This window comes from Pleuronectes platessa, chromosome 14, assembly GCF_947347685.1.
Source record: "Pleuronectes platessa chromosome 14, fPlePla1.1, whole genome shotgun sequence".
NCBI classification, from domain to species: Eukaryota; Metazoa; Chordata; class Actinopteri; order Pleuronectiformes; family Pleuronectidae; genus Pleuronectes; species Pleuronectes platessa.
In genome coordinates, this window is record NC_070639.1 from 25,146,733 (window position 1) to 25,171,872 (window position 25,140).

Genomic DNA, 25,140 nt, shown 5'->3' on the forward strand with positions numbered 1-25,140 from the left:
CCATATATAAGACTATAATATTACCAACATAAAATTCAATACCTGTTATCTTGGTTCCTTCTTTGGTCTCAGCAGGAACACCAACACCGTACTCGTTCTGGCCTGTCACTCTGAAGTAATAAACTGCTCCTTCTGGCAAGTCGCTCACCCTGTATGTCAGTCTGTTACAGGTGTCAGTCAATCTAGTCCAGCCTTTCTTGCTGGCCTCACGGAAATCAACAAGGTAGTTCTTGACAGGTGCTCCTCCCTCATTTTCAGGAGTGTCCCATGTTACAGTAGCAGAGGTCTTAGTTACGTCCTTGACTTCTACACTGGCAGGGGGTCCAGGAGAGTCCAGAACTCTGACATTGAGTGTCAAGGAGGAGGTTCCAGCTAAGCTAGACAAGGTGACTATGTATTTGCCAGAGTCGTTGCGAGTTGCCTGCTCTAAGGTGATGGAGGTGAAGGTGTCTGTGGTGTCGATGACAGCACGGACTCTGAGGTCAACATCAGGTTTAGCCCATGTAACACTGGGGATGGGTTTGCCTCTGAAGGGCACTGTCATAGTGAATGAGCTACCATCCTTCACAATAAGAGTCTTCCTCATGTCATTACTGATGTCAAAAACTGGCTCCTCCTCTCTTTCTTTGGCAACCTGTTTGTCTGACTCAGGACTGGGCTCACTGACCCCAATCTTGTTAATGGACTTGACAACATACACATATTCAGCCCCAGGTGTCAATCCCACCACAGTAAACTCTGTGTTCTTGGTGTTCTGGACTCCAACAAACCATTCATCATCTAAAGTCTTCCTGTATTCTACTCTGTAGCCAGTCACAGGGGCTCCACCATCAAATAGCGGCTTATTCCATGACAGGGTGGCAGTGGTCTTTGTAGAGTCAATGATCTTAGGCTTAGCAGGAGGTGAAGGCAGGAACTGTGGGTCTTCAGCCTTGGTGAGTGGGCAAGGCATGCTAGCAGCACTGAGGCCAGCAGCATTCTCTGCAAACACTATGTACTCGTACTCACAGCCAGCACGAAGATGTGAGGCTTTGACTCTGAGGTCATAAACAGGTTTCTTGTTCACACGGCACCAGCGAAGACCAGTCTTCTCTCGCTTTTCAATGACATAGCCATAGATACTGCTGCCTCCATCAGAATTGGGTCTTTCCCAACAGATGGTCATTGCTTCACTAGTAACAGCAGTGACTTGGACATTTGTGGGAGCTGAAGGAACAGTGAATGGATCCAAGGCCTTAACTGGCTCACTCTCCAGGGCTTCACCATCCCCATATTTGTTGATTCCCCTAACTCTGAAGACATACTCATTTCCTCTTAGTAACTTAGTCACTTTACAGGTAGTTGCTTTCATGTCTCCATAGACAAGAGTCCAGGCCAGGCGACTTGTCTCACGTTTCTCCACAATATAGTGCATGATGTCAGCACCACCGTTCTCCTGAGGGGGTCCCCATGTTATAGTGCATTTCTCTGCTGTGAGTCCGGACACTGCCAATGGTCCTGAAGATGGTCCAGGTCTATCCAAAACTTTACAATTGATAGCAACAGACCTGGTTCCTGCCACATTGTGCAGGGACAGGACATACTGGCCAGAGTCCTTCCTGATAGCGTCTCTGACAATCAGGGTGGTTGCGAAATTTGTGGAAGTAATTTCACACCTAAATTTGGCCGCAATCTCTTTTCCATCCTTAGACCATGAGACAACAGGGAGTGGACGGCCTGTGATTTCAGCATCAACTCTGATGATTTCTCCAGCTTTAATGACAACCAGCTGTCTGAGCTTCTCTTCCAGGATGATAGTGGGAGGGTCTACATCATCCTTTACTGTAACTGGACCGCTGCTCTCTGAAGGAACACTTAGCTGATCTGCAGAATTCTTAGCAATAACATGGAAGTCATATTGGACATCTTCTGTGAGGCCTGTGACGTCAAAGTAGGTCTCCTGCAGATTATTGAAGTTGCATTTCAGCCAGCGACCATTGGGAAGCTCTTTACGCTCAATAATGTAGCCGGTAATCTTTGATCCAAATTCGTACTCTGGCCGCTCCCAGAAGAGAGAAACTGAGCTCCTGGTAACGTTGGTGACTCTAAGGTTATGTGGGGGATCACATGGATCTCTGGCTGCCACAGCATCACTGGCCTTAGAGCATGTACCAATGCCAGCAATATTCTCAGCATACACTCTAAACTGATACAGAAGACCTTCTTCAATGCCTGTCATCTTAAACTGGTTCTCAGCTAGCAGTCCTCTGTTGACCTTTGTCCATAGAATGCTACTTTGGTCTTTGCATTCAATATGATAACCAATTACAGGGCTTCCCCCATCGCTTGCAGGTCTGCCCCACGTCACAAGCATGCCACTCTTGGTGGCATTGGCAACATGGAGGTTGGTTGGCGGACCAGGAGGCTCGAAGGGATACTGAGCAACAACAGGAGCAGAGTCAATAGCATGACTCTTGCCATAACGGTTCTCAGCTGCGATACGGAACTGGTACTCTATTCCCTGATTGAGCCGAACAACCTTAATTGATGTCCTGGCTACAGTGGCTGAGACAATCTGCCATGTGGTTGTCGTAGTGTCTCTCTTCTCCACTACATAGTTGTTAATCTGGCATCCACCGTCATAGGATGGAGGATCCCAAGACAGACAGATGAAGTCAGCACTCACCTCGTCCATCTTAATGTTGCTTGGTGGACCAGGTTTGTCCAGGATTATAACAGAGATATCAGCTTTCTTGGTACCAATAGAGTTAGTCAAAGTAATCTCATACTTTCCTACATCGTCTTTGGTTGCATCCTTGATGAAAATCTTGGAAGAGGTCCTAGAGGTAAGAACATTGACCCTGGTTGTCTGCTTAAGCACCTGGCGGTCCTTCCTCCAGGACACCTCTGGCTGAGGTCTTCCTTTGAAGGGAACGTCAATCTTCAGGTCATCTCCTGCTCTAACACTGTATGTGTTGAACACCAAGTTGATGGTGGGCTCTACTGTGATGTCCTTTACCACCACAGGGGCAGCCAGAGGTTTGGCATCACTCTTGCCCTTATCATTTACAGCAGTCACCCTGAAGGAGTATTCCTCTCCAGTTGTAAGTCCATCAATAGTAGCTTCCAGTGCTTTAACTTCACTGCACACAGTCCATTTGTCATCTCCCTTGGGCTGCATCTCCACAATATACATTGTGATCTTGCTGCCTCCATCATGATCCGGTTTCTCCCATGAAAGTTTAACAGTATGGCGAGTAACGTCTTCCAAGATAATCTTACCAGGAGGCAAAGGAGCCTCAGACACCTTGACTACATCTGTGGAAGCAGGCAGACCTACTCCAAGTTCATTAACAGCTAATATACGGAAATAGTATCGGCCTCCCTCCTGTAGGTCAGAAATGATGTAGGAGTTCCTCACACAGTTGTTGGAAACACTGGTGAAAGCCATTCTCTTCTGCTCTCTCTTCTCCACAATATAATGTGAAATCTTAGCCCCGCCATCAATGAGAGGAGGCTCCCAGGAGAGAGAGACAGAATTTCTCTTTACGTCCTTGACCTCCAGGTTAGTAGGTGCGCTGGGGGAGTCCAGAACTCGAACATTGATGAAGGCTGATTTCGAGCCACTGAGGTTCTCAAGTTTGAGTAGATATTTTCCAGTGTCAAATCTGTCAACATTATCAATCACCAGCATTGTGTAAGAGCTTGTGACTTCAATCTGGGCACGCTCATTCAGGGTACCATCAGCCTTTGACCATCTGACCTCAGGCTCAGGCTTTCCCCTGATTGGCACAAACAGACGGAGGCTAGCAGTGGCTCGAACATTGACCATCTTCCTAAGGTCAGCATCTAGTTCGATTTCAGGAGCTTCCAGCTTCTCTGCAGCAACCACAGAGCCGGGTAGGTCAACATGCTCCCCTACTCCCTCACAATTAACAGCACACACTCGGAAATTGTACTCTGCATTCTCCTTCAATTTCTTTACAGTATAGTGAGTAACTTGTACACCAGTTTGTGGAGTGCAACTGACCCATTCGACATCTGCTGCCTCCTTCATTTCAACAACGTATCCAGTGATCTCTGCTCCACCATCATAGATAGGCCTAGACCAGATCAGCGAGACTGTGGTGCTTGAATGGTCTGTGACTTTGGGGTTATTTGGAGGTCCTGGTGGATAAGTGGCATCACAGGCCTTCATATATTCTGAAGGTGCACTAGGTTTTCCAACACCGGCAGCATTTTCCGCTGAGACCCTGAATTCATAGGAATGACCCTCTGTGAGACCAGAACATCTGAATCTCAGGTCACTCAGTCTCTTCTTGTTGCATTTAGTCCATCTGATGCCATCCTTATCACGTTTTTCAAGGATATATCCTTCAATTTCAGCTCCTCCGTTATCCTCTGGCCTCTCCCAGGTAAGTACTATGGAATCCCGAGTGATAGCGCTGGCCTCTGGGGTGGAGGGGGCACTGGATGTGGTGAAGGGGTTACGGGCAACAACAGGCTCAGATTCCAAAGGCTCACCAACACCGTATTTATTCACAGCAGTGACTCTGAAGATGTACTCATTGCCAGGCAACAGTTTTGTGATTTTGTAGCTTATGGCCTGAATCTTGGGCTCAACCATGGTCCACGACAAACGACTGGTCTCTCTTTTCTCAATCATGTAGTGAGAGATGCTGGCTCCGCCATCATGTGAAGGATGGTTCCAGTGAAGATAACATTTCTCAGCTGTGACTCCTTTGACTTCTAGTGGGCCATCTGGAGGACCAGGTCTATCCAGAATTTTAACATTAACTGGGATCATCTTAATTCCTCCCACATTGACAAGTTTGAGGACAAAATGGCCGCCATCAACTCTAATGCACTCCTTGACTGTCAGGATGGTACGTGTCAGCGTGGTCTTTACCTCCATTCGTTGAGTGGCTTTGTCAATCTCCTTTCCATCCTTTAACCAAATGACCTCAGGCAGAGGCTTTCCTGTGTAGTCAGCATCAATGGTGAATGTTTCAGCAGCATGAACAACGGTCAGATCTTTAAATTTAGGATCCATGGTGGCTCCTGGAGCCTCAATTTCATCTTTAGCAGTAATTTCTCCTGTGGTCTGAGAGGGACGGCTGAAAATGCCAGCAGAATTCCTGGCAATGACTCTAAACTCATAAACACAATCCTCAGTCAGGCCAGTGAGTGTGAACTGGGTGTCAAGGATGTTGGTGAAGCTGGCCTTCATCCAGCGGGTATCAGGGTGCTTCCTCCTCTCAATCACATAGCCAGTGATAGCACTGCCTCCATCATACTGAGGCCTGGTCCACTGGAGTGTCACATGGTTTCTAGTGATATCAATAGCATCCGGAGTGCCTGGTGGGTCACAGGGGTCCCTGGCCACTGTGCTCTCAGAGACCTTGCTAGCTGGGCTGATTCCTGCAATATTCTCAGCATAGACTTTGAATTCATACTCAATACCTTCTTCCAGCTCTGTAGTTTTGAAACGTGTGTCTGGGATTAGAAGCTTGTTGAGTTTAGTCCACAAGAGGCTGTTCTTCTCCTTTCTTTCAAGGTGATAGCCCAAGATGGGACTGCCTCCGTCGTTGGTGGGAGGCTTCCACTCAACCACCATGTTATCCTTGGTTGCGGCAGAAACACCTGGGGTTCCTGGGGCGGCAGGCTCACTGAATGGATACTGAGCAATAACGGCAGGCGTGAAAATGGCAGAACTCTTTCCATATCTATTCTCAGCAGACACTCTGAATTGATACTCAACTCCAGTCTTTAAATTGGTGACTTTGATAGTTGTTCTGGCAATAGTAGCAGACACAATTTGCCATGCTGTTGTAGTTGTGTCTCTCTTCTCCACAATGTAGTTGTTGATCTGACAGCCTCCAGTATATGCTGGTGGCTCCCAGGAGAGAACGACATAATTAGAGCTCACCTCCTCAATCTTCACAGGGCCTGTGGGTGGGCCAGGCTTATCAAGGATAATAACAGTAATCTCCTCTGTAGTTGATCCAGCACTGCTGGTGGCTGTGATAGTGTATTTGCCAGAGTCTTCCCGATTTGCATCCTTAATGCACAGCTTGGTAGATGATGGTGTGCCAGACACATTTAATCTGGTTGTCTCCTTAAGAGCTTGTCCGTCCTTTTTCCACTCAACCTTGGGAACAGGTCTTCCTATTACCGGAATCTCGATCTTCAGATCATCACCCTGCTGTAAACTGTAAGTGTTCGATGCCATCTTGAATCCGGGCTCGAATGTTACATCCTTAGCAGTGACTGGTGCAGCTAGAGGCCTGGGGTCACTCTTGCCCTTCTCATTGAATGCTGTCACTCTCAACAGGTACTCGTGTCCTGCACTAAGGCCTGTGACAGTGCCCTCACAAGCTTTAGTTGTAGCGGCCACCACCCATTCCTCTGAGCCCACAGGCTGCATTTCAATATAGAAGCCCATTATCCTGCTGCCTCCATCGTGATCTGGCTTCTCCCAAGAGAGTGAGGCAGAAGTTTTGGTCACTTCAGTCAAAGTGACCTTACCTACAGGGAGAGGAGGCTCAGATGTTTTAGCTGCATCCTCTGTCTCAGCTGGCTGTCCCATGCCAAACTCGTTCTCAGCTAAGACTCTGAAATAGTAGATCGTTCCTTCAGTGAGGCCGGTGATACGGTAGCTTGTCTTTGTACACTTGTTGTCCACATTGGAATAAACAATCCTGTTGGACTCTCGCTTTTCAACCAGGTAATTTGTTATTCTTGAACCACCATCAATAAGAGGAGGCTCCCATGTCAGAGTAATACTTTCTCTCTTGATGTCTTTTACAGTTAAATTCAGAGGGGCCCCTGGAGTGTCCAGGACCTTAACAGATACAAAGGCTGATTTGGTGCCAGCAGTATTTTCCATGTTGAGGATGTATTTTCCAGCATCATATCTGTCACAGATGTCAATGGAGAGCTGAGTGTAATCTTCCCCAGTCTCTATCTGAACTTTACTGGGCAGTTGACCATCCTCCTTAGCCCAGCTGATCTCAGGAGTAGGACGTCCCTTAAATGGAATGCAAATTCTCATTGAGCCACCTGCCCTGACAACTATTCCCTTCCTTAGTTCTGAATCCAGAATCATCTCTGGAGGATAAATCTTATCCAAAGGTTTTATAACTCCCTGGATCTCGGTGGGCTCACCAACACCCAGCTTATTGATGGCACAGATGCGCACCTTATATTCCTGGTGCTCTACCAGCTTAGTGATAGTAAACTTGGTAGCTTTAACTCCAGACGGCGGGGTGCACATGGTCCACTCCTCCTCCTCGGCTTTGGTAATTTCCACAGCATATCCTTGAATCTCACATCCACCATCATAGATGGGCCTATGCCAGGCCAGGCTGACGGAGTCTTTAGTTATGTCGAGTACATGAGCATTGGATGGACAGCCTGGTTCAAAGGTGGGGTCACAGGCTTTGAGGTAGGGTGTAGGTGGGCTTGACTGTCCCATTCCAGCTGCATTCTCAGCAGTGACCTTGAATTCATATTCATGTTCCTCAGTTAATCCTGTTACTCTGAAACGCAAGTCTGTCACCCGGCGTTTGTTGCACTTGGTCCATCTCACTCCAGCTCTGTCTCTCTTCTCAATGATATAACCAACAATCTCACTGCCTCCGGTGGTCTCGGGGCGGTTCCAGCAGACAGTCATGGAGTCCCTTGTAATGTTAGTGATCTCAAGTTCCTGAGGTGCACCAGGAGGAACAAATGGATTTCTCATGATAACTGGTGTTGACTCAAGAGACTCACCCATGCCATATTTGTTGACAGCCATGACTCTGAAGATGTATTCATTGCCCTTCAACAGTTTCGTAACCTTGAACATGGTAGCTCCACAGTCACTGGAGACCACAGTCCATGCAAGGCGGCTGGTTTCTCTCTTTTGAATGACATAGTGAGATATGCTCGCTCCTCCATCATGCCTGGGTGGCAGCCATGACAGTGAGCACTTCTCCTCAGTGACATTGCTGACAGTAAGAGGTCCTTCTGAGGGGCCTGGTCTGTCCAGTACCTTAACACTGAATGGGACAGTCTTTGTTCCAGCCACATTAGTCAGAACCAGAGTGTACTGGCCACCATCCACTCTGATGGCATCTTTCACAACAAGCAAAGCCTTGAAATCAGTGTTTTTGATATCGGCCCTTGCTGAGTTTTCCACTTCGACATTCCCCTTGAACCACTGGGCTGTAGGGATGGGCTTCCCTCCCACAGTGGCCTCCAGATTGAAAGTCTCCCCAGCACTGATAACAAGGCACTGGTTATATATCGGGTCTGTCTCACATTTTGGTGGGTCAACTTCATCCTTGGCTGTGATGGATCCTGTGCACTCAGATGGCTTGCTAACAGCACCAGCTGCATTCCTTGCGATTACTCTGAAGTCATATTTACTCTCCTCTGTCAGGCCTGTAACTGTGAATTCATAATCAAGGATGTTTGCAAAGCTAGCCTTCATCCACTTTCCTTCAGGAAGGTCACGTTTCTCCACTACATAGCCTGTAACTAAGCTTCCCCCATTATACACTGGAGCGGTCCACCTAAGCTTCACAGAGTGCCTGGTCACGATCACAGCCTCAGGACAGCCAGGGGGATCACATGGGTCGCGGGCTACGTAAACCTCAGAGACTTTGCTGCATTTTCCAATGCCAACAATATTCTCTGCATACACTCTATACTCATACTCAATACCTTCCTCAAGTGGAGTAGACTTATATCTGCAGTCTTGGATCAGCATTTTGTTAATCTTGGTCCAGAGGATACTGTTCTTCTCTTTCCTCTCCAGATGATAGCCCAAAATGGCACTTCCTCCATCAGATGGGGGCGAGTGCCACTCAACTACCATGAAGTCCTTGGTGTATGAAGACACAAATGGTGTGCCTGGAGGGCCAGGCTCTTGGAATGGATACTGTGCCAAAACAGGCTCTGAATCAATCGCATAGCTCTTTCCATATCTATTCTCAGCATAGATTCTGAACTGATATTCAGCACCTGTCTTCAGATTGCTCACTTTTAGTGTGGTTCTGGCAACAGTGGCAGATACTACCACCCAGTTGGTTGTAGTTGTGTCTCTCTTCTCCACCACATAGTTTGAGATTGGGCATCCACCTGTGTATGTAGGAGGTTCCCAGCTAAGAGTGATGCTCTCTGCACTTATGTCCTCCAACTTGACAGGTCCGGTTGGTGGGCCTGGTTTGTCCAGCGTGATCACCTCAATAGTGGCATCTTTGGAGCCCAGGGGACTTGAGACATTGATGCTATACATGCCCCCATCCTCTTTGGTGGCATCCTTTATGGTGAGGGTGGTGTGATGTGCTGAGTCTGTAACATTGACTCTTGTGGTCTGCTTAAGAGCAGAACCATCCTTGGTCCAGGTAATCGTTGGCTTTGGATGACCAGCAACTGGGACCTCTATCTTGAGGTCATACCCTACCTGGACACTGTAGGTGCTCACCCTGGGTCTAACAGCAGGATCAATCACAAGGTCCTTTGCAACAACCGATTGGCCTAGTTGTCTGGGGTCGCTTTTCCCCTTGTCATTTACAGCTAGAACTCGGAAATTATACTCCTCTCCCTTGAGTAGGTTTGTCACTACCGTCTCCAGAGCTTTCACACTAGTACACACTGACCAAGCGCCACTGTCCTTAGGTGCGAGTTCAACTTCATAGTGACTGATTCTACTGCCACCATCATGTTGAGGTTTCTCCCAGGCGAGGGTCACAGTGCTGTGTGTCACATCAACAACACTGACTTTGCCAGGTGGCTGAGGCTTCTCAGATATTTTAATTGGTTCTATTGTTTTGGCTGGGAGACCATAACCATATTCATTCTCAGCCAGGACTCTGAAGAAGAAGATTCCACCCTCTGGAAGAGGCTCCACTTTCCATGACATCCTATTGCAGGTAGTGATGGGTGAGTAAACTTTCCTGGTGCTCTCACGTTTCTCAAGAATATAATTTTTTATCTTTGAGCCACCATCCAGAAGTGGAGGCTCCCATGTAAGAGTGACAGAATTTTTTGTTATCTCCTTCACTGTAAAGTTAATTGGTGGACTAGGTGAGTCCAGGATCCTGACACTAATGAAGACTGACTTCACTCCACTGGCATTCTCTGCAGTTAGGGTGTACTTGCCACTGTCAAATCTGTCAACATTCTCAATGACAAGAGAAGCGTAGTTGCCTGTGTTGTCAATCTGGGCAGTCTCCCTGATCTCCCCCTCAGCTTTACCCCATTTCACCTCAGGAGCTGGACGACCTCTCACAGGAACAAACAGCCTGAGAGTGCTTGCCGCCCTAATGTTGATCATCTTTCTCATTTCAGAGTCCAGGTCAAGATCGGGAGCCTCAAGCTTCTCCTCAAGGAGAATTTTTCCAGTAACATCAGCATGCTCACCAACACCAACTTTGTTGATGGCACACACTCGGAACTGGTACTCATGCTTCTCAAGAAGCTTTTTCACTGTAAACGCAGTATCTGCAATTCCATTGGGAGGAGTGCACATACACCACTCATCAGATGCCCCATTGCAGGCCTCCACAATATAAGCTTGAATCTCACATCCACCATCATAGATTGGTTTGCCCCATGTCAAGGAAACAGTGGACCTTGATGTGTCAACCACCTTAGGGTTGTTGGGTGGACCAGGTTTGAAGATAGGATCCAATGCTTTATAGTACACTGTTGGTGTACTAGGTGTGCCAACACCAGCGGCATTCTCAGTGGCAATTCTGAATTCATAGCTGTGGTTTTCTAGGAGCCCTGTGACTCTGAATCGCAGCTCACTTACTGTACGCTTGTTGCACCTAGTCCATCTCACACCATCCTTGTCCCGTTTCTCAACAATGTATCCCTGGATAGGACTGCCACCATCATGAGCTGGTCTCTCCCAAGTCACCACCATGGAGTCTTTGGTGATTGTTGGGACTTCTACCTCTGTTGGTGGGTCGGAGGTAACAAATGGATTTCTGGCAATCATTGCATCAGATTCCAGAGGCTCACCGACTCCATATTTGTTGACTGGAATCACTCTGAAAATATACTCATTTCCAGGAAGAAGCTTTGTGATCTTTAGGTTCAGTGTCTGAACTTTAGGCTCAACAACAGTCCAAACCAGTCTGCTGGTTTCCCTCCTCTCAACAATGTAATGTGAAACATCGCTGCCGCCGTCTTGCAAAGGAGGTTTCCAGGAAATGGAGCATTTCTCATTGGTTACACCATAGATGGATACAGGGCCCTCAGGAGGACCTGGTCTGTCCAGGACCTTGACATTAATGTTAACAGATTTCTCTCCTCCAACATTCTTTACCAGCAAAGTGTACTGACCTCCATCAACCCGGACGGCTTCTTTAACAACTATACAAGCTTTAAAGTCTGTGTTCTTGAGCTCCAGGCGGGCAGCGTCAGTAATCTCCTTACCCTCCTTTAGCCAGTGTATTGTGGGAACAGGTTTACCACTGACAGTTACCTCAAGCCTGAATGTCTCCCCAGCATTTACCACCACAGCCTGGGAGTACTTAGCATCCAAGTCAATCTGGGGTGGATCCACCTCATCCTTGGCTGTGATAGCTCCAGTTGAATCAGAGGGCAGACTAAGAACACCTGCTGCATTCCTGGCAATGACACGGAACTCATAAATCTGATCTTCAATAAGTCCTGTGACAACAAATTCAGTCTGAATGATGTTGGTGAAACTGGCCTTCATCCAGCGACCAGCTTCCTCCTTCTTCTCAACCAGATAACCTGTGATCTTAATGCCACCGTCATAATCAGGCTTGGTCCATCTGAGAGTCACTTGGTGTCTTGTCACAATGACAGCCTCTGGTTTTCCTGGTCTTTCACAAGGATCTCTTGCCACTTGCATTTCGCTCAGTTTGCTAGCTTTGCTGTGGCCGACTATGTTCTCTGCATAGACTCTGAACTCATATTCAATACCTTCTTCAAGGCCAACAACCTTGAATCTAGTCTCTGGGATTATTTGTTTGTTCTGTTTCACCCACAGTATACTGTTTCTCTCTTTGAGCTCTAGGTGATAGCCCAGAATCTTGCTCCCGCCATCATTGCTGGGTATATCCCATACAACAACCATGGTTTCCTTGGTCGCTGATTGGACCACAACAGAACGAGGTGTGCTAGGAACTTCAAATGGATACTGAGCAACAATAGTTTCAGACAGAAGGGCCGATGACTTGCCATATCTATTTTCTGCAGCAATCCTAAACTGGTACTGGAATCCAGTCTTCAGACGGGCAGCCTTGATTGTGGTTCTGGCCACTGTAGCTGACACAATTTGCCAGTTAGTGGTAGATGTGTCCCTCTTCTCAACAATGTAATTATTAATGGCACAACCACCATCATATTCTGGAGGATTCCAGTTCAATACCAGACTGTCAGCAGTGACCTCATCCAGCTTAATTGGGCCAGTGGGAGGACCAGGCTTATCCAGGACAAGAACACTGATGTCTGTGGATGCCTCACCAGCTGTGTTGATTAGTTTGATGGTGTATGTTCCCACATCATCTCTGCAAGCCTCCTTAATGACAAGGAGAAGGTTAGTGTCCGTGGTTTCAGCATTAACTCTTGTTGTCTCCTTGAGAACAACGCCATCTTTGAGCCAGGTTGCAGTGGCCTTAGGACAGGCAGCATATGGTACATCTATCTTCAGGTCATCACCTGCTAGCACACTGAATGTGCCAAAAAGCTGTTTGAAGATGGGTGAAATGACAAGATCTTTTGCCACCACAGGCATACTGAGAGGACGTGGGTCACTAACTCCCTTTTCATTGGATGATGAAATACGGAACATGTACTCCTCTCCCTGTGTGAGACCACTTACAACGGCCGCATTGGTCTTCACTACCATAACCTGGGTCCACTTCTCAGTGCCTTTGCCTTGCATCTCAACAATATAGCCAGTGATTCTACTGCCACCATCATGGTCAGGCTTTTCCCATGTCAGTGTGACACTGGTGCCTGTAACTTCACGAAGGGACACTTTACCTGGTGGTAGAGGCTTCTCTGACACTTTAATCGGTTCAACGGTCTCCACTGGGAGACCAATGCCAAATTCGTTCTCAGCCAGGATTCTAAAGGAGTACATCTTCCCTTCGTCCAGGTCTCCAATTTTCCAACTTGACTTATGGCAGCTTGCACAGACAGTGGAGTAGGCCTTTCTGGTTGACTCACGCTTCTCTACAATGTAGTTGCGGACTCTGGAGCCCCCATCAATGAGAGGTGCATCCCAAACAAGGAAAACTGAATCTCGAGTGACCTCCTTGACAAATAGATTCTGAGGTGCTCCGGGAGTATCTAGCACCCTGACATTAACATAGGCTGTCTTGCTTCCTGAGGCATTCTCTACAGTCAGAATGTATTTGCCTCCATCAAACCTGTCAACAGTTTCTACCTGAAGAGTCGTGAATGATGGGGTGGTTTCAATGATAGCTTTGTCTAGGGATTCTCCGTGCTCTCTTGACCATTTTATTTCAGGTGCTGGTCTGCCCTTTATAGGGACAAAGAGTCTAAGCGTGCCGCAGGCTCGGATGCTGACCACCTTACGTAGCTCTGCTCCAAGTTCAATTTCTGGAGGAAGCAGTCTGTCCTCTGCCTTGGGGGTTCCAGGAACAGCAGCAGGTTCTCCAACTCCTTCACAATTAGTGGCACAGATGTTAATTTTATACTCTTGGTTTTCCTTCAAGTTGGTGATGGTGAATGAAGTGGCTGTCCATCCCCTTTTAGGAGTGTGAATTGTCCACTCATCCTCATCAGGAGGGCAGGTCTCCACAATGTAACCAGTGATTTCAGAACCACCATCGTAGACAGGTTTGTTCCAGGCAAGGGTGATGGAAGACTTGGTTGTGTCCAGTACTCTGGGGTTCCCTGGAGGTCCAGGCTGGAAGATGGTGTCTATGGCTTTGTACAATGGACTGGAAGGACTGGGCTGGCTCAGACCAGCATTGTTCTCTGCAAAAACTCTAAATTCATACTCATGTCCTGGTGTGAGGCCAGAAACCTTGAATCGCAAGTCAGTGACAGTCCTCTTGTTACACTTCACCCAGCGCAGGCCAGTCTTATCCCGTCTCTCAATTATGTAAGTGTTTATTCTGCTGCCTCCATCATGTTCAGGGCGCTCCCAGCAGACCACCATTGAGTCTTTGCTAATGATGGTAACTTCAGGCTGCTGTGGTGCATCACTGGCTACATAAGGATTGGCACAGATTACAGCTTCAGACTCCAGGTGTTCACCCACACCGTACTTATTAACAGCCATGACTCTGAAGATGTACTCATTGCCCTTCAGAAGTTTGGTGACCTTGAATCTATTTGCTTGAAGGTCTGTAGCCACATTTGTCCATGCCAACCTACTGGTCTCACGCCTCTGAATGATAAAGTACTCGATCTTTGCACCACCATCGTGTGTTGGATGCAGCCAGTTAAGGACACATTTTTCAGCAGTGACATCAGTTACAGTGAGGGAGTCTGGTGGTCCAGGTCTGTCGAGCACCTTGACATTAAATGTGAACTTGGCAAATCCACCTGGATTGCTGGCAGTCAGAGTGAAAGCCCCACCATCTCTCCTCAGGGATTCTTTGTTTATTAGAGCTGTGTGGAAGTCAGATGTCTTTATCTCATGCTTGCCTGTATCCTCAAGCTCCTTTCCTTCCTTGGTCCATACCAGAGATGGGAGTGGCCTACCAATCACACTGGCTTCCAGCTTGAATACCTCTCCTGCCATGACAACAACAGTGCTGCTATATGATGCGTCAACATCAAGCCTGGGCTCTTCAATGTCATCTCTGCATGTGATTGCCTCTGATGGCTGGGATGGAGCGCTGACAGAACCAGCTGAGTTTCTAGCAAACACACGGAATTCATAAGTTGCATCTTCAGTCAGACCACTGACTGTGTAGATGGTTTCTTGGATGTTGTTGAAGTTGGCTTTGAGCCAACGTCCACTGGGCATCTCTCTCCTCTCCACTGTGTATCCTGTGATGGAAAATCCACCATCTCCCTCTGGTTTGGTCCATGACACTGTCACCTCATGTCTGGTGATATTCAGTGCCACAGGCCTGCCTGGTCGGTCTACTGGGTCCAAAGCATACATGGGCTCAGAGGATTTGCTCGGTTTGCTGAGACCGGCCATGTTTTCAGCAGTAACACGGTGTTCATATGCGATACCATCAACAAGGCCTGTTGATTTGAAGATATTTCCAACAACAAGAGCTTTGCTGATCCTCTGCCACAGAATACTATTTCTCTCTTTTCTGTCCACATGATATCCCATAATAGCACTGCCTCCATCAGAAGATGGCTCATTCCAACTCAAAGTCATTGCATCCTTGTTGAAAGATGTTACCACAGGAATACCTGGCTGGCTTGGAACATCAAACGGATAGGCAGCCACCACTTGTTCAGAGACAATGCATGGTCCGATGCCATATCTGTTCTGGGCTTTGACACGGAACTGATATTGGGTTCCAGTGTTGAGTCTAGCTGCCTTGAATGTGGTGCGAATCACTGTAGCTGCTAACTCCATCCATGAAGTACCGGTAGTCTCCCGCATCTCAACAATATAGTTGCTAATAGGAACGCCTCCATCGCTCTCTGGTGCCTCCCAGGACATAAGAACGTAATCACAAGAGATCTCATCCAGCTTAATGGGACCAGTGGGAGGACCTGGAATGTCGTGGACTAGGACTGTGATTGTCTCTGTAACTGTTCCCAGCATGTTCTTTCCAACCATAGAATACTGGCCCCCATCAGTTCTCTTGATCTCATTGATGTTGAGGATAGTTGATGTTGATGTTGTTTCAGTGTTGATTCTTTGTGTCTCCTTGAGCACTACACCTTCTTTCTTCCAGGAAACATCAGGTTTGGGTTTGCCAAGCACTGGAATCTCTATCTTGACACGGTCCCTTGCCTTGGCAATCACCGTCTTCTGGTAGACTCCCCGCAGGTCAAAGGAGGGAGCTGAAGTCTGCTCTTTGATAAGCGCAGGCCTGCTCTCACGGGGGTCGCTCCTACCTGATGCATTGACAGCCATGATGCGGAAGATATACTCTGCCCCTTCAATCAGATCCGTGACAGTGTAGTCGAGAGCTTTGATGGCGGCCACATGGACCCACTGGTCGGTGTCCTTCTTCTGGGCCTCAATGACATATCCAGTGATCAAGCTGCCACCGTCATGCAGGGGCTTGATCCATGCTAGACTGGCACTGTCAGCGGTTACATCTGTGACGTACAAGTTCTCTGGTGCAGAGGGGGCTTGAGACACCCTGATTGGCTCAGCGGTTTCTGCAGGCTGACCCACACCCAGGTCATTCTCAGCAGATATACGGAAGTAGTAGTAAGCTCCCTCCTCAAGGGCTGTAAATTTGAAGGAACACTTCTGCCATGTGGTGCTAAGCACTGTGTATGCCTTCTTGGTGGCCTCTCTCTTTTCAATAATATAGTTATGAATCTTAGAGCCACCATCAATAATGGGAATTTCCCACTGGAGATGGATGCTGTTTTTAGTGATCTCTCTCTCTTTGAGGTTGACTGGTGGTCCTGGTGTGTCGAGAACTTTCACATTAACAAAGCCTGTCTTCTTTCCAGCAACATTCTCCAGACAAAGGTGGTACTTTCCAGCGTCATATCTGGTACAGTCAGGAATAACCAGTAGGGTGTAGGACTCTGTGGTGTCAATGTGTGCACGTGTTTTCAGGTTGGTGTCGTCTTTGCTCCAAGTTACTTCAGGAACGGGACGGCCCCTGATGGGAACAAACAGACGGATGGAAGCACGACACCTGACCACTAGGGTTCTCCTGAGATCAGCATCCAGCTCAAAGTCTGGCAGTGACTCCTGGTCCACAAGTTCGGTCACTTTCTCAACCTCTGCAGGCTCGCCAACTCCCTCAGAGTTAACAGCGCTGACTCTAAAGTGGTATTTACCACCTTTTTGAAGTTTACCAATAACAGTTTCAGTAGCTTTCAATGGGAACTGTGTCTCTGTCTCCCAATCATCCAGCCCCTCCTTTTTGTACTCAACGATGTATCCGTCTACTTCCAGACCACCGTCGTAGTGGGGTCGGCCCCAGGCAAAGGTAACTGTCGTTTTTGTGGTATCTGTAATTCTGGGACTGGACGGTGGGCCAGGTGGATCTAATAAACAAACAAGCAAACAAAAAACAAGAGCATAGAAAAGTCATTAAGGGCTTTATTTACACGTGTAAATTCATTCTTTTAAAAAAAAATAGAATTAATATTTAAGCACAAAGTCCACTTTTACTTACACACGATGTCCTTGGTCATCACAGGGCACGATGGCTCACTTGGCTCCCCAAACCCAGCCTTGTTCTCAGCAGTGACTCTGAACTCGTAATCTACTCCCTCGCTCAGGCCTTGCACCTTAAAGCGCAGGTCAGGGACCGTCCGCTTACAGGCTCTCACCCATCTCATTCCTCTCCTCTCTTTCCTCTCCACACAATATCCTCTGATCTCACTTCCACCATCCTGTGCTGGTCTCTTCCATGAAATGGTGACAGCAGTCCGAGTCACGTTGTCAATCTCTGGGGTTGAGGGTGGACCTGGTGGGCCTGGGCAGAGACAAAATACAAGGATATGTTGTTCAGATAAAGTATTTTCATTACGCTGTGGTGATATGGTAATTTGCTACTTTATTACTTAGATTTGTATTTATTTTAAGATAGTATACACACTGTAATTATATATAAGCCATAAAAACTTACGGAAACTGTCAACCATTTTGACTGGACCAGAGTTGCTCGAGTCTCCAGTGCCATACTGGTTTATAGCAGACACTCTGAAGATGTACTCATTGCCCTTAATAAGTTTGTGGGCCACACATCTGCAGTCCATGACATTTTCAGCAAGCTTGGTCCACTGCAGGCGGCTGGTCTCTCTCTTCTCCACAATGTAGGACTTGATAGAGCAGCCTCCATCCTCCTCTGGAGGAAGCCAGGTCAGAGTGCACTTCTCAGCTGAAATGTTACTAGCTTCAATGGGGCCTGGAGGTCCGGGCACATCCAGGACCTTCACCTTTACATGCTCCTCCTTAATGCCGAAGGGGTTGCTGGCGGTGATGGTGTATTCTCCTGTGTTCTTCCGGCTTGCGTACTTAATGGATAGAATAGAGGAAGTGGGGGTGCTGGCAATGGTGACGATGTCAGAGGTCTTGAACTCACGGCCTCCCTTGGACCAGACAGAAGTGGGTGGAGGTTTGCCGACAATACTGGAGGCTGAGATCACAATGGTATCTCCAGCTCTGACTGATACTCCATCCTTCATGTCAGGGTCAATAGTAATTGTTGGTGGCTCTGCAGAGAAAAGGTAAGAAAATGTCATTTAAATTGTCAACAGACACAAGTGTTAACTACCAAAATACATGAATCAGTTTTCAGCTTACCATACTCATCCTTGCAGGTCAGAAGATCAGTAGACTCTGAAGGAACACTGATTGCACCAGCACCGTTCCTGGCCCTGACCCTGAATTGATACTGAGATCCCTCAGACAGGTCGCTGACGGTGAAGGCACAGCCCTGGATGTTGACATGATTGGCCTTTGCCCAGGCTTTGCCCCCAGATTCCAGCTTCTCCACCATGTAGCCAGTCAGCTTGTAGCCACCGTCATACTTGGGAGCAGTCCAAATCAAAGTGACCGTGGTCCTGGTGACGTTAATCACTTCAGGCTTGCCAGGAGCATCTAACAGAAGATAAGTGAAAACATTTAAAGTATGCAAAACACTAGACACGCCTATAAAAATAGCATTTACATATTTCCTTTTGGGTATTTATTGTTAAAAAACAGGAAAAAGAGTAAACTCACCAATAGGATCCAGGGCGACCACAGCCTCAGTGGCCCTGCTGGTCTTTCCCAAGCCGGCCACGTTCATAGCCATCACTCTGAACTCGTACTCTAGCCCCTCTATCAGCCCAGTGACTCTGCACTCCTTCACTCTGAGAGGAGTCTTTGTGGCCCGTTTCCACATCAGACTGTTCCTGTCCTTAAACTCCACATGATATCCTACAGGGAACACACAATTTTGTTAGCCATGATGATAGCTGTTTTTCATTATTAAACTACAAAATGATATCCATCGGTCTTTTACCGGTGATTGGGGAGCCACCGGTGTCCTTGGGATCAGCCCATGTCAAGATGGCTGACTCATGGCGGATGCTCATGATTTCTGGGGGAGCAGGTGCATCGGGCACATCTGAAAGAGCAAGGTGAGGTGGGGGGGAAGGATTGGGAAAAAAGATAAGAAATAAAACCCAGTGTTTGATCACACTTCAGTTGGTCTCAATATTGTTTCTTGTTTCTAGACCAGACGAAAAAGATGTGATTGCTTCTCGACATGATGCAACATTTATTTAATTATCATTAGTAAAGAGTGAGATACTCACTGAATGGATGCTGTGCAATTACTGGGTCCGACCTCAGATACTGTCCAACCCCATACTTGTTCTCAGCGGAAACTCTAAAGAAGTACTCTACTCCATCATGGAGCCTGATCACCCTCATGGTGGTCTTCTGGAGGGCTGAAGCCACGGTGGCCCACTTGTTGTCTGTCGTTCTTCTCTTCTCCACAATGTAGTTAGATACTTCTGCACCGCCATCATCTGTGGGTGGTGCCCACTCCAGAGTGATACCATCAGCAGTGATCTCGTCAAACTTAATTGGTCCGCTGCAAATGCCAGGCTTGCCGACCACCTTCAGCTGAAACTTGCACTCCTTGGACCCAGCATTGTTCCTGACATTGATGGTGTAGGTATCAGCATCTCCTCTGTGGCAGTCTCTGATCAGCAGAGTGGTGAAGCCCTGAGATGCCTCCACGCACATCCGGCCAGTGTCTCCGAGTCCCGTATCACCCTTCTTCCAGGTGGCAGTGGGGTAGGGCACTCCTGTTATAGGGATGTTAATACGCGTGGTGCTGCCCTCCTTCACCACACAGCAGCCGTCGAGGAGACTGCTCAGGTTGCATTCAGGTAGCACTAAAATACACAGAAATAGGATTTTCAGAATATAGTTGGATATCATTTTATGTTTTAGCAAAACAACAGACTGTAACTAACAGCGATAGCATGAGAGCTTCTGTCGCGGGGATTGCTTACCAAACTGGTCCTTGGCAACAACGGTGAGCTCGGTGGGTGGTCCCTCCCCGGACTCATTTAGTGCTTTGACTTTAAACAAGTACTCCTTTCCCGTGGTCAGCTCGCTTATAGTGTGTGAGCTGCTCTTGCCCTTCATGATCTCCTTCCACTTCTCCTCGCCTTCGCTCTGTTCTACAATGTAAGCGGTGATGAAGCTTCCACCATCGCTGAGAGGCTTCTTCCAGCCCAAGGTGATCGAGTCCTTGGTGGTCTTCTGAGCTGTGAGATCTGTCACCGGACCAGGTTGTTCTGAAGAGGAAGGAGAGCTGGGTTAAGATGGAACATAGGGGTTGTGACAAAAACAAAATGTGTTGATGAAGATGTTAGATGCTGGAAAGTTAGACAGTGAAAGTAACTACATTCTTGTTTATTTGTATCTAGAACACGTGTTTTTGCTCTACTGTAGTTTACAGCAATCTACTGCACTGTGTCAAAATATATATTCAATAAATGTATGACTTGTGGCCACCTGAAGCTCGCACGCTGCCAGCGGTCTCACAACCCTCTCCAATGCCATATGAGTTTTCTGCCAGCACTCTGAAGCAGTAGGCCTGTCCACCCTCCAGATTTGGGATTCTGAAGGAGATCTTGTGACACTCTGCATTCACACAGGTCCAGGCCTTCCTCTCTGCCAGACGCTTCTCCACAATGTAGCTCTTCACTGGGCTACCGCCATCAATCACTGGGACCTCCCAGGTGATAAAGGCATGGTTTCTGGAGGTCTCCTTCACGATCAGGTTCACAGGTGGTCCGGGAGAGTCTGTGGAGCAGGAGGAACATGTTTAGACAAATATAACCAATGTTTCAACAACTATATTTGAAAGTGCTTTACATTATTAAAGCGACTTCAGCTGCAATGATTGATATTGAAAAGGATTTGTTTTCTTTCCACCTGTGACAAAACAAACCCACGGTCACTGGAATGTTTACTCCTTGTCACTTTCTTAGTTACATTTCTTGTGTCTCAAATTCTTACCCCGGACTTTGACCACGATGGTGTAGCTCTTGGAGCCGCTGCTGTTCTCCAGTGTCAGGACATATTTGCCGGCATCGTATCTGTTAACGTTTTCGATCATCAGGAAGGTGTCCCACTCTGATGTCTTGATCAACAGGCCCTGCCTGTCCTTCAGGTTGGCGTCAACTTTAGTCCATGTCACCTTAGGAGCAGGACGCCCTCTAAGTGGGACGTAGAGCCTCATGGTGACACCAGCTCGAAGAACCAACACCTTTCTCAGATCAGCATCCAGCTCAGCTTCAGGAGCAACTAGAGAAAGCAGCAAATAACTTGTTAATTATATTGTAAATGATACACCATGTGTTTGTTCAGGCAAAGGGAAGTCTTTTTTTTCATAATTTGTATTTATTTATTATGTTTAAATGTCAGTTGATAACGTGGCGGCATTAGCTTGTATCTGGCTTGCTAGCTTGTGTGCTCAAGTGTTACAAGTTAGACAAATGTTGTTTTCTTACAATGAATAAACAAAATCTTTTACTGATGATTGTGAGGAGTAGGTTTTCCTTTTTGTGGGGGAGTGGAGAGGGATGTGTTAGGTATCCATGTTAGCTCTGTGACCAGCATATGAATCTCAAAACAAAGTGGTATAATAAACAGTAGATGAACGTACTGAGGATGTCTTTGGGCGTGTGGTTCTCAGGGACCTCGCTGGGCTCACTGTAGCCAATCTTGTTGACGGCGGTGACTCTGAACTGGTACTCGATGTTGTCCATCAGGCCTGTCACCACGAATTTAGTGGCCTGGAGCTTTTTCGGGACATTGCACTTGGTCCAGTCCTCAGCCTCTGCTCTCTTGCACTCCACCAGATAGCCAATGATCTCACAGCCACCATCGTATGCAGGCTTGGTCCAGCTTAGGCTGATCGAGCTCTTGGTGGAGTCGACCACCTTTGGGAAAGCAGGTGGACCGGGAGGATCTGTAGAATTATTTTTTAATAATTAGTTAATAATTTACAGAAATATAATCGCAAACATAATTTCGTAATTTAATCTGTTTAATCACTCTAAATTGTTTCATAAGGCCGATACTCACAGACGGGATCGACAGCCAGTGCAGCATTGGAGGCATCACTGGGTTTGCCCAGACCGGCCTTGTTGATGGCGATGACTCTGAACTCGTACTCTGAGCCTTCCGTCAGCTGAGCAGCCTTGATGGTCCTGTCGATGACGGGCCGGCGGTTGACCTTAGCCCAGGTCAGTTCTGTGGCCTCACGCTTCTCCATCATGTAGCCCAGAATGGGAGCCTTGCCGTCGTTAGCTGGAGCCTTCCAGCTGACTGTCATTGAGTTTTTGGTAATGTTAGTGATGACTGGCGGCTCGCAGGGACCAGGGACATCTGAAGGAAAACTTCCCATTAGTGCTTGACTTCAGAATATTTTACGATGTGTTTGTCAATCATTTCAGTAAATGTTTTCTTTTAGTCCATATCGGTGCACATTATAGGAAGTGCAGCACAAAAGGCTTCAGCTTTAATGGTGTGAACATACCGTATGGATTCTTGACCATGACACCGTCAGTCATGATGGGGTCTCCCACACCGTACTGGTTCTCAGCACTGACTCTGAATTGGTACTCATGGCCTTCGATGAGTCTCTCTACTGAGCAGTCGGTGATGTGTCCGTTGATATTGGAGGTGACCTGTGCCCAATTGGCCCTGCTGGTCTCACGTTTCTCAATGATGTAGTTAGTGATTTCAGAGCCACCATCTGCAACTGGGGGCTCCCATCGAATCTTAACACGATCAGCAAACACTTTGGTAGCTTTCACAGAAGCTGGAGGGCCTGGTTTATCTGCAGGGGAAACAGGGGCAGGTAAACCTCTCAGCTAATCTTGTTTAAACAAAGTCTAGAACGAAGTTATATTAAAAAAAACTTACCAAGCACCTTGACCTTAACGGTGGCATACTTGGAGCCGTTGATGTTCTGTGCGGTGATAGTGTAGTCTCCAGACTCCTTCCTGGTCACAGCGTAGAGCTCCAGCAGGTGAACATGTTTCTTCTGAGTCATCTTCATTCCCTCAGTGAGGACCAGTGGAAGTCCATTTCTTTTCCAGCTCACGTTGGGAAGCGGTTTGCCGAATACCTCAGCATCCAGGGAGACGTTCTCTCCGGCCTTCACCACAATCAAGTTCTTCATGTTGACACCCAGCTCCACACGAGGAGCAACTGCCCAGGAGGAGAAGAAAAAATTATCATCAATACTTGTCAATAATCAGATTTGCCAGCGATAGTTGTCTTGTGCTGTGTGGAGTTGTACCGTTCTCTGCAAAGACCGGGATGGGGTCAGACAGCTCTGATGGCAGGCTGATGTTGATGGCCGTCTTGGCAATGACTCTAAACTGGTATTGTTGACCCTCCTCCAGGCCAGTCACCACGTAGTTCTCCGTCTGGATGTTGATGCAGTTTGCGTTGCAGCGAATCCACTTCTCCTCTGGAAGTTTTGTGTATTCCATGTAGTAGCCAATCAGCTTGCTGCCGCCGTCATGCCCGGGTCGGGTCCAAACCAATGACACACAGCTCTTGGTCACATCCATGGCCTCAGGTTTACCTGGTGGGTCTGGTTTGAAGAAACAAAGGTTTGTAGAATCAGTTATTCTGTCTGATATTGAGTGTTGAGTGTGAACATGCAGCAACATGGCTTCAAGTGGACCATTCAAATAAAAAGTCTGTTCTTAATTCCAGTTTTTAGGATTGTAACTTCAGAATCTTACTTTACCCAGACAGTCATTAGTTTTTTTCCCCATAATAATCCCTAAAAGTTGGAATTGTAAAGTTTCTTCATTTTTATCTGAGCATTCTTTCATTAAACAAATGACAAGAAAATGATGTTGTCATCGGAAGGACGTTCCGTACCGACTGCACTCCTGGTGGTGATGAAGTCCGTCTGTTTGCAAGGTTTGCCCTGTGCAGCCAGGTTCAGTGCTGACACCCTGAACGTGTATTCCAGTCCCTCGATCAGGTTGGTGCAGGTGTACTGGGTGGCTTTGACCACAGATTCGTTGGCCTTCGCCCACAGAAGGCTGTTCCTCTCCTTCTTTTCAATGCAGTATCCGGTGATGGGGCTGCCGCCATCGCTGCTGGGAGGCTCCCACGACAGGATGACAGATTCCTTGTGGACCTTGTTGACCTGCAGGTTTCGGGGCTCACTGGGAGGATCTATAAAGGAAAGCCACCGTTTAGTATGATCTCTGTAAAACTGTTTATCAGCGATGGAGCCACTACAGCTAAATTTAGACTCACCAAATGGATGTCTGGCGATCATCTTCTCAGAATAAATGGGTTCGGAGATGCCGAACCTGTTCTCAGCACGGACTCGGAAGCCGTACTCTTTGCCAGTTGTCAGCTTTGGTATTCTGAAGCTGGTTTTAGTGCAGGATGTGGACACTGGGATCCAGTCACCCTCACTGACATCACACTTCTCTACAATGTAGTTGGTGATGTTGCTGCCCCCGTCCTCTTGTGGCGAGTTCCACAGCAGTGTGCAGGAGTCAATGTCCTTTTCGGTAATCTCCAGAGGGGCTTCTGGAGGTCCGGGAATGTCTGCAGACACACACACGATGAGTCGTTAATGATGACAACATTAGAAGAACACATGTAATCAATCTATTATTCATTATTCACAAGTATGATCCGTATCTTTTCAGTTTTAAACTAAAGTTCCTGTATTTCAGACTGACCCATAACGATGACTTTGAGGATGTGGTTGATCTTGGCGGTGCTGTTCTCCACTGACAGGCTGTAGTAGCCGCTGTCGTTTCTTGTAACGTTTTTGATGATAAGCGTGCAGGTTGTCAGCGTCTTGACAATCGACAGTCGGTCAGAGGTCAGCACAGCCTCGTTGCCCTGCTTCCACTTGCAGAGGGGAGCAGGTTTACCTGCCACAATGGCCTCAATCACCATCTTGGATCCAGCTCTGACGGTCACAGTATCGGGCAAGATTACCTTAGGAGCCACTGGAGAAAGGAGAAGAAACAACATATTAA

General features: G+C 47.4%; 1 protein-coding gene across 1 annotated transcript in view; it reads right to left on the reverse strand.

Moving 5' to 3' along the window:
- Nucleotides 1–25,140, reverse strand: part of ttn.2 (titin, tandem duplicate 2) — a 172,681-nt gene that overhangs the window by 27,088 nt on the left and 120,453 nt on the right. The window contains exons 161-178 of the mRNA XM_053439091.1: nt 24,835–25,110; nt 24,398–24,697; nt 24,011–24,313; nt 23,415–23,714; nt 23,036–23,323; nt 22,647–22,949; nt 22,193–22,495; nt 21,771–22,076; nt 21,122–21,409; nt 20,615–20,905; nt 20,107–20,394; nt 19,399–19,986; nt 19,104–19,208; nt 18,821–19,018; nt 18,401–18,697; nt 17,724–18,311; nt 17,268–17,570; nt 43–17,136 (exon numbers count right to left, since the gene is read on the reverse strand). Of these exons, the coding sequence (XP_053295066.1) occupies nt 43–17,136; nt 17,268–17,570; nt 17,724–18,311; nt 18,401–18,697; nt 18,821–19,018; nt 19,104–19,208; nt 19,399–19,986; nt 20,107–20,394; nt 20,615–20,905; nt 21,122–21,409; nt 21,771–22,076; nt 22,193–22,495; nt 22,647–22,949; nt 23,036–23,323; nt 23,415–23,714; nt 24,011–24,313; nt 24,398–24,697; nt 24,835–25,110 (22,419 nt within the window). The remainder of the gene's footprint in view (nt 1–42; nt 17,137–17,267; nt 17,571–17,723; nt 18,312–18,400; nt 18,698–18,820; nt 19,019–19,103; nt 19,209–19,398; nt 19,987–20,106; nt 20,395–20,614; nt 20,906–21,121; nt 21,410–21,770; nt 22,077–22,192; nt 22,496–22,646; nt 22,950–23,035; nt 23,324–23,414; nt 23,715–24,010; nt 24,314–24,397; nt 24,698–24,834; nt 25,111–25,140) is intronic.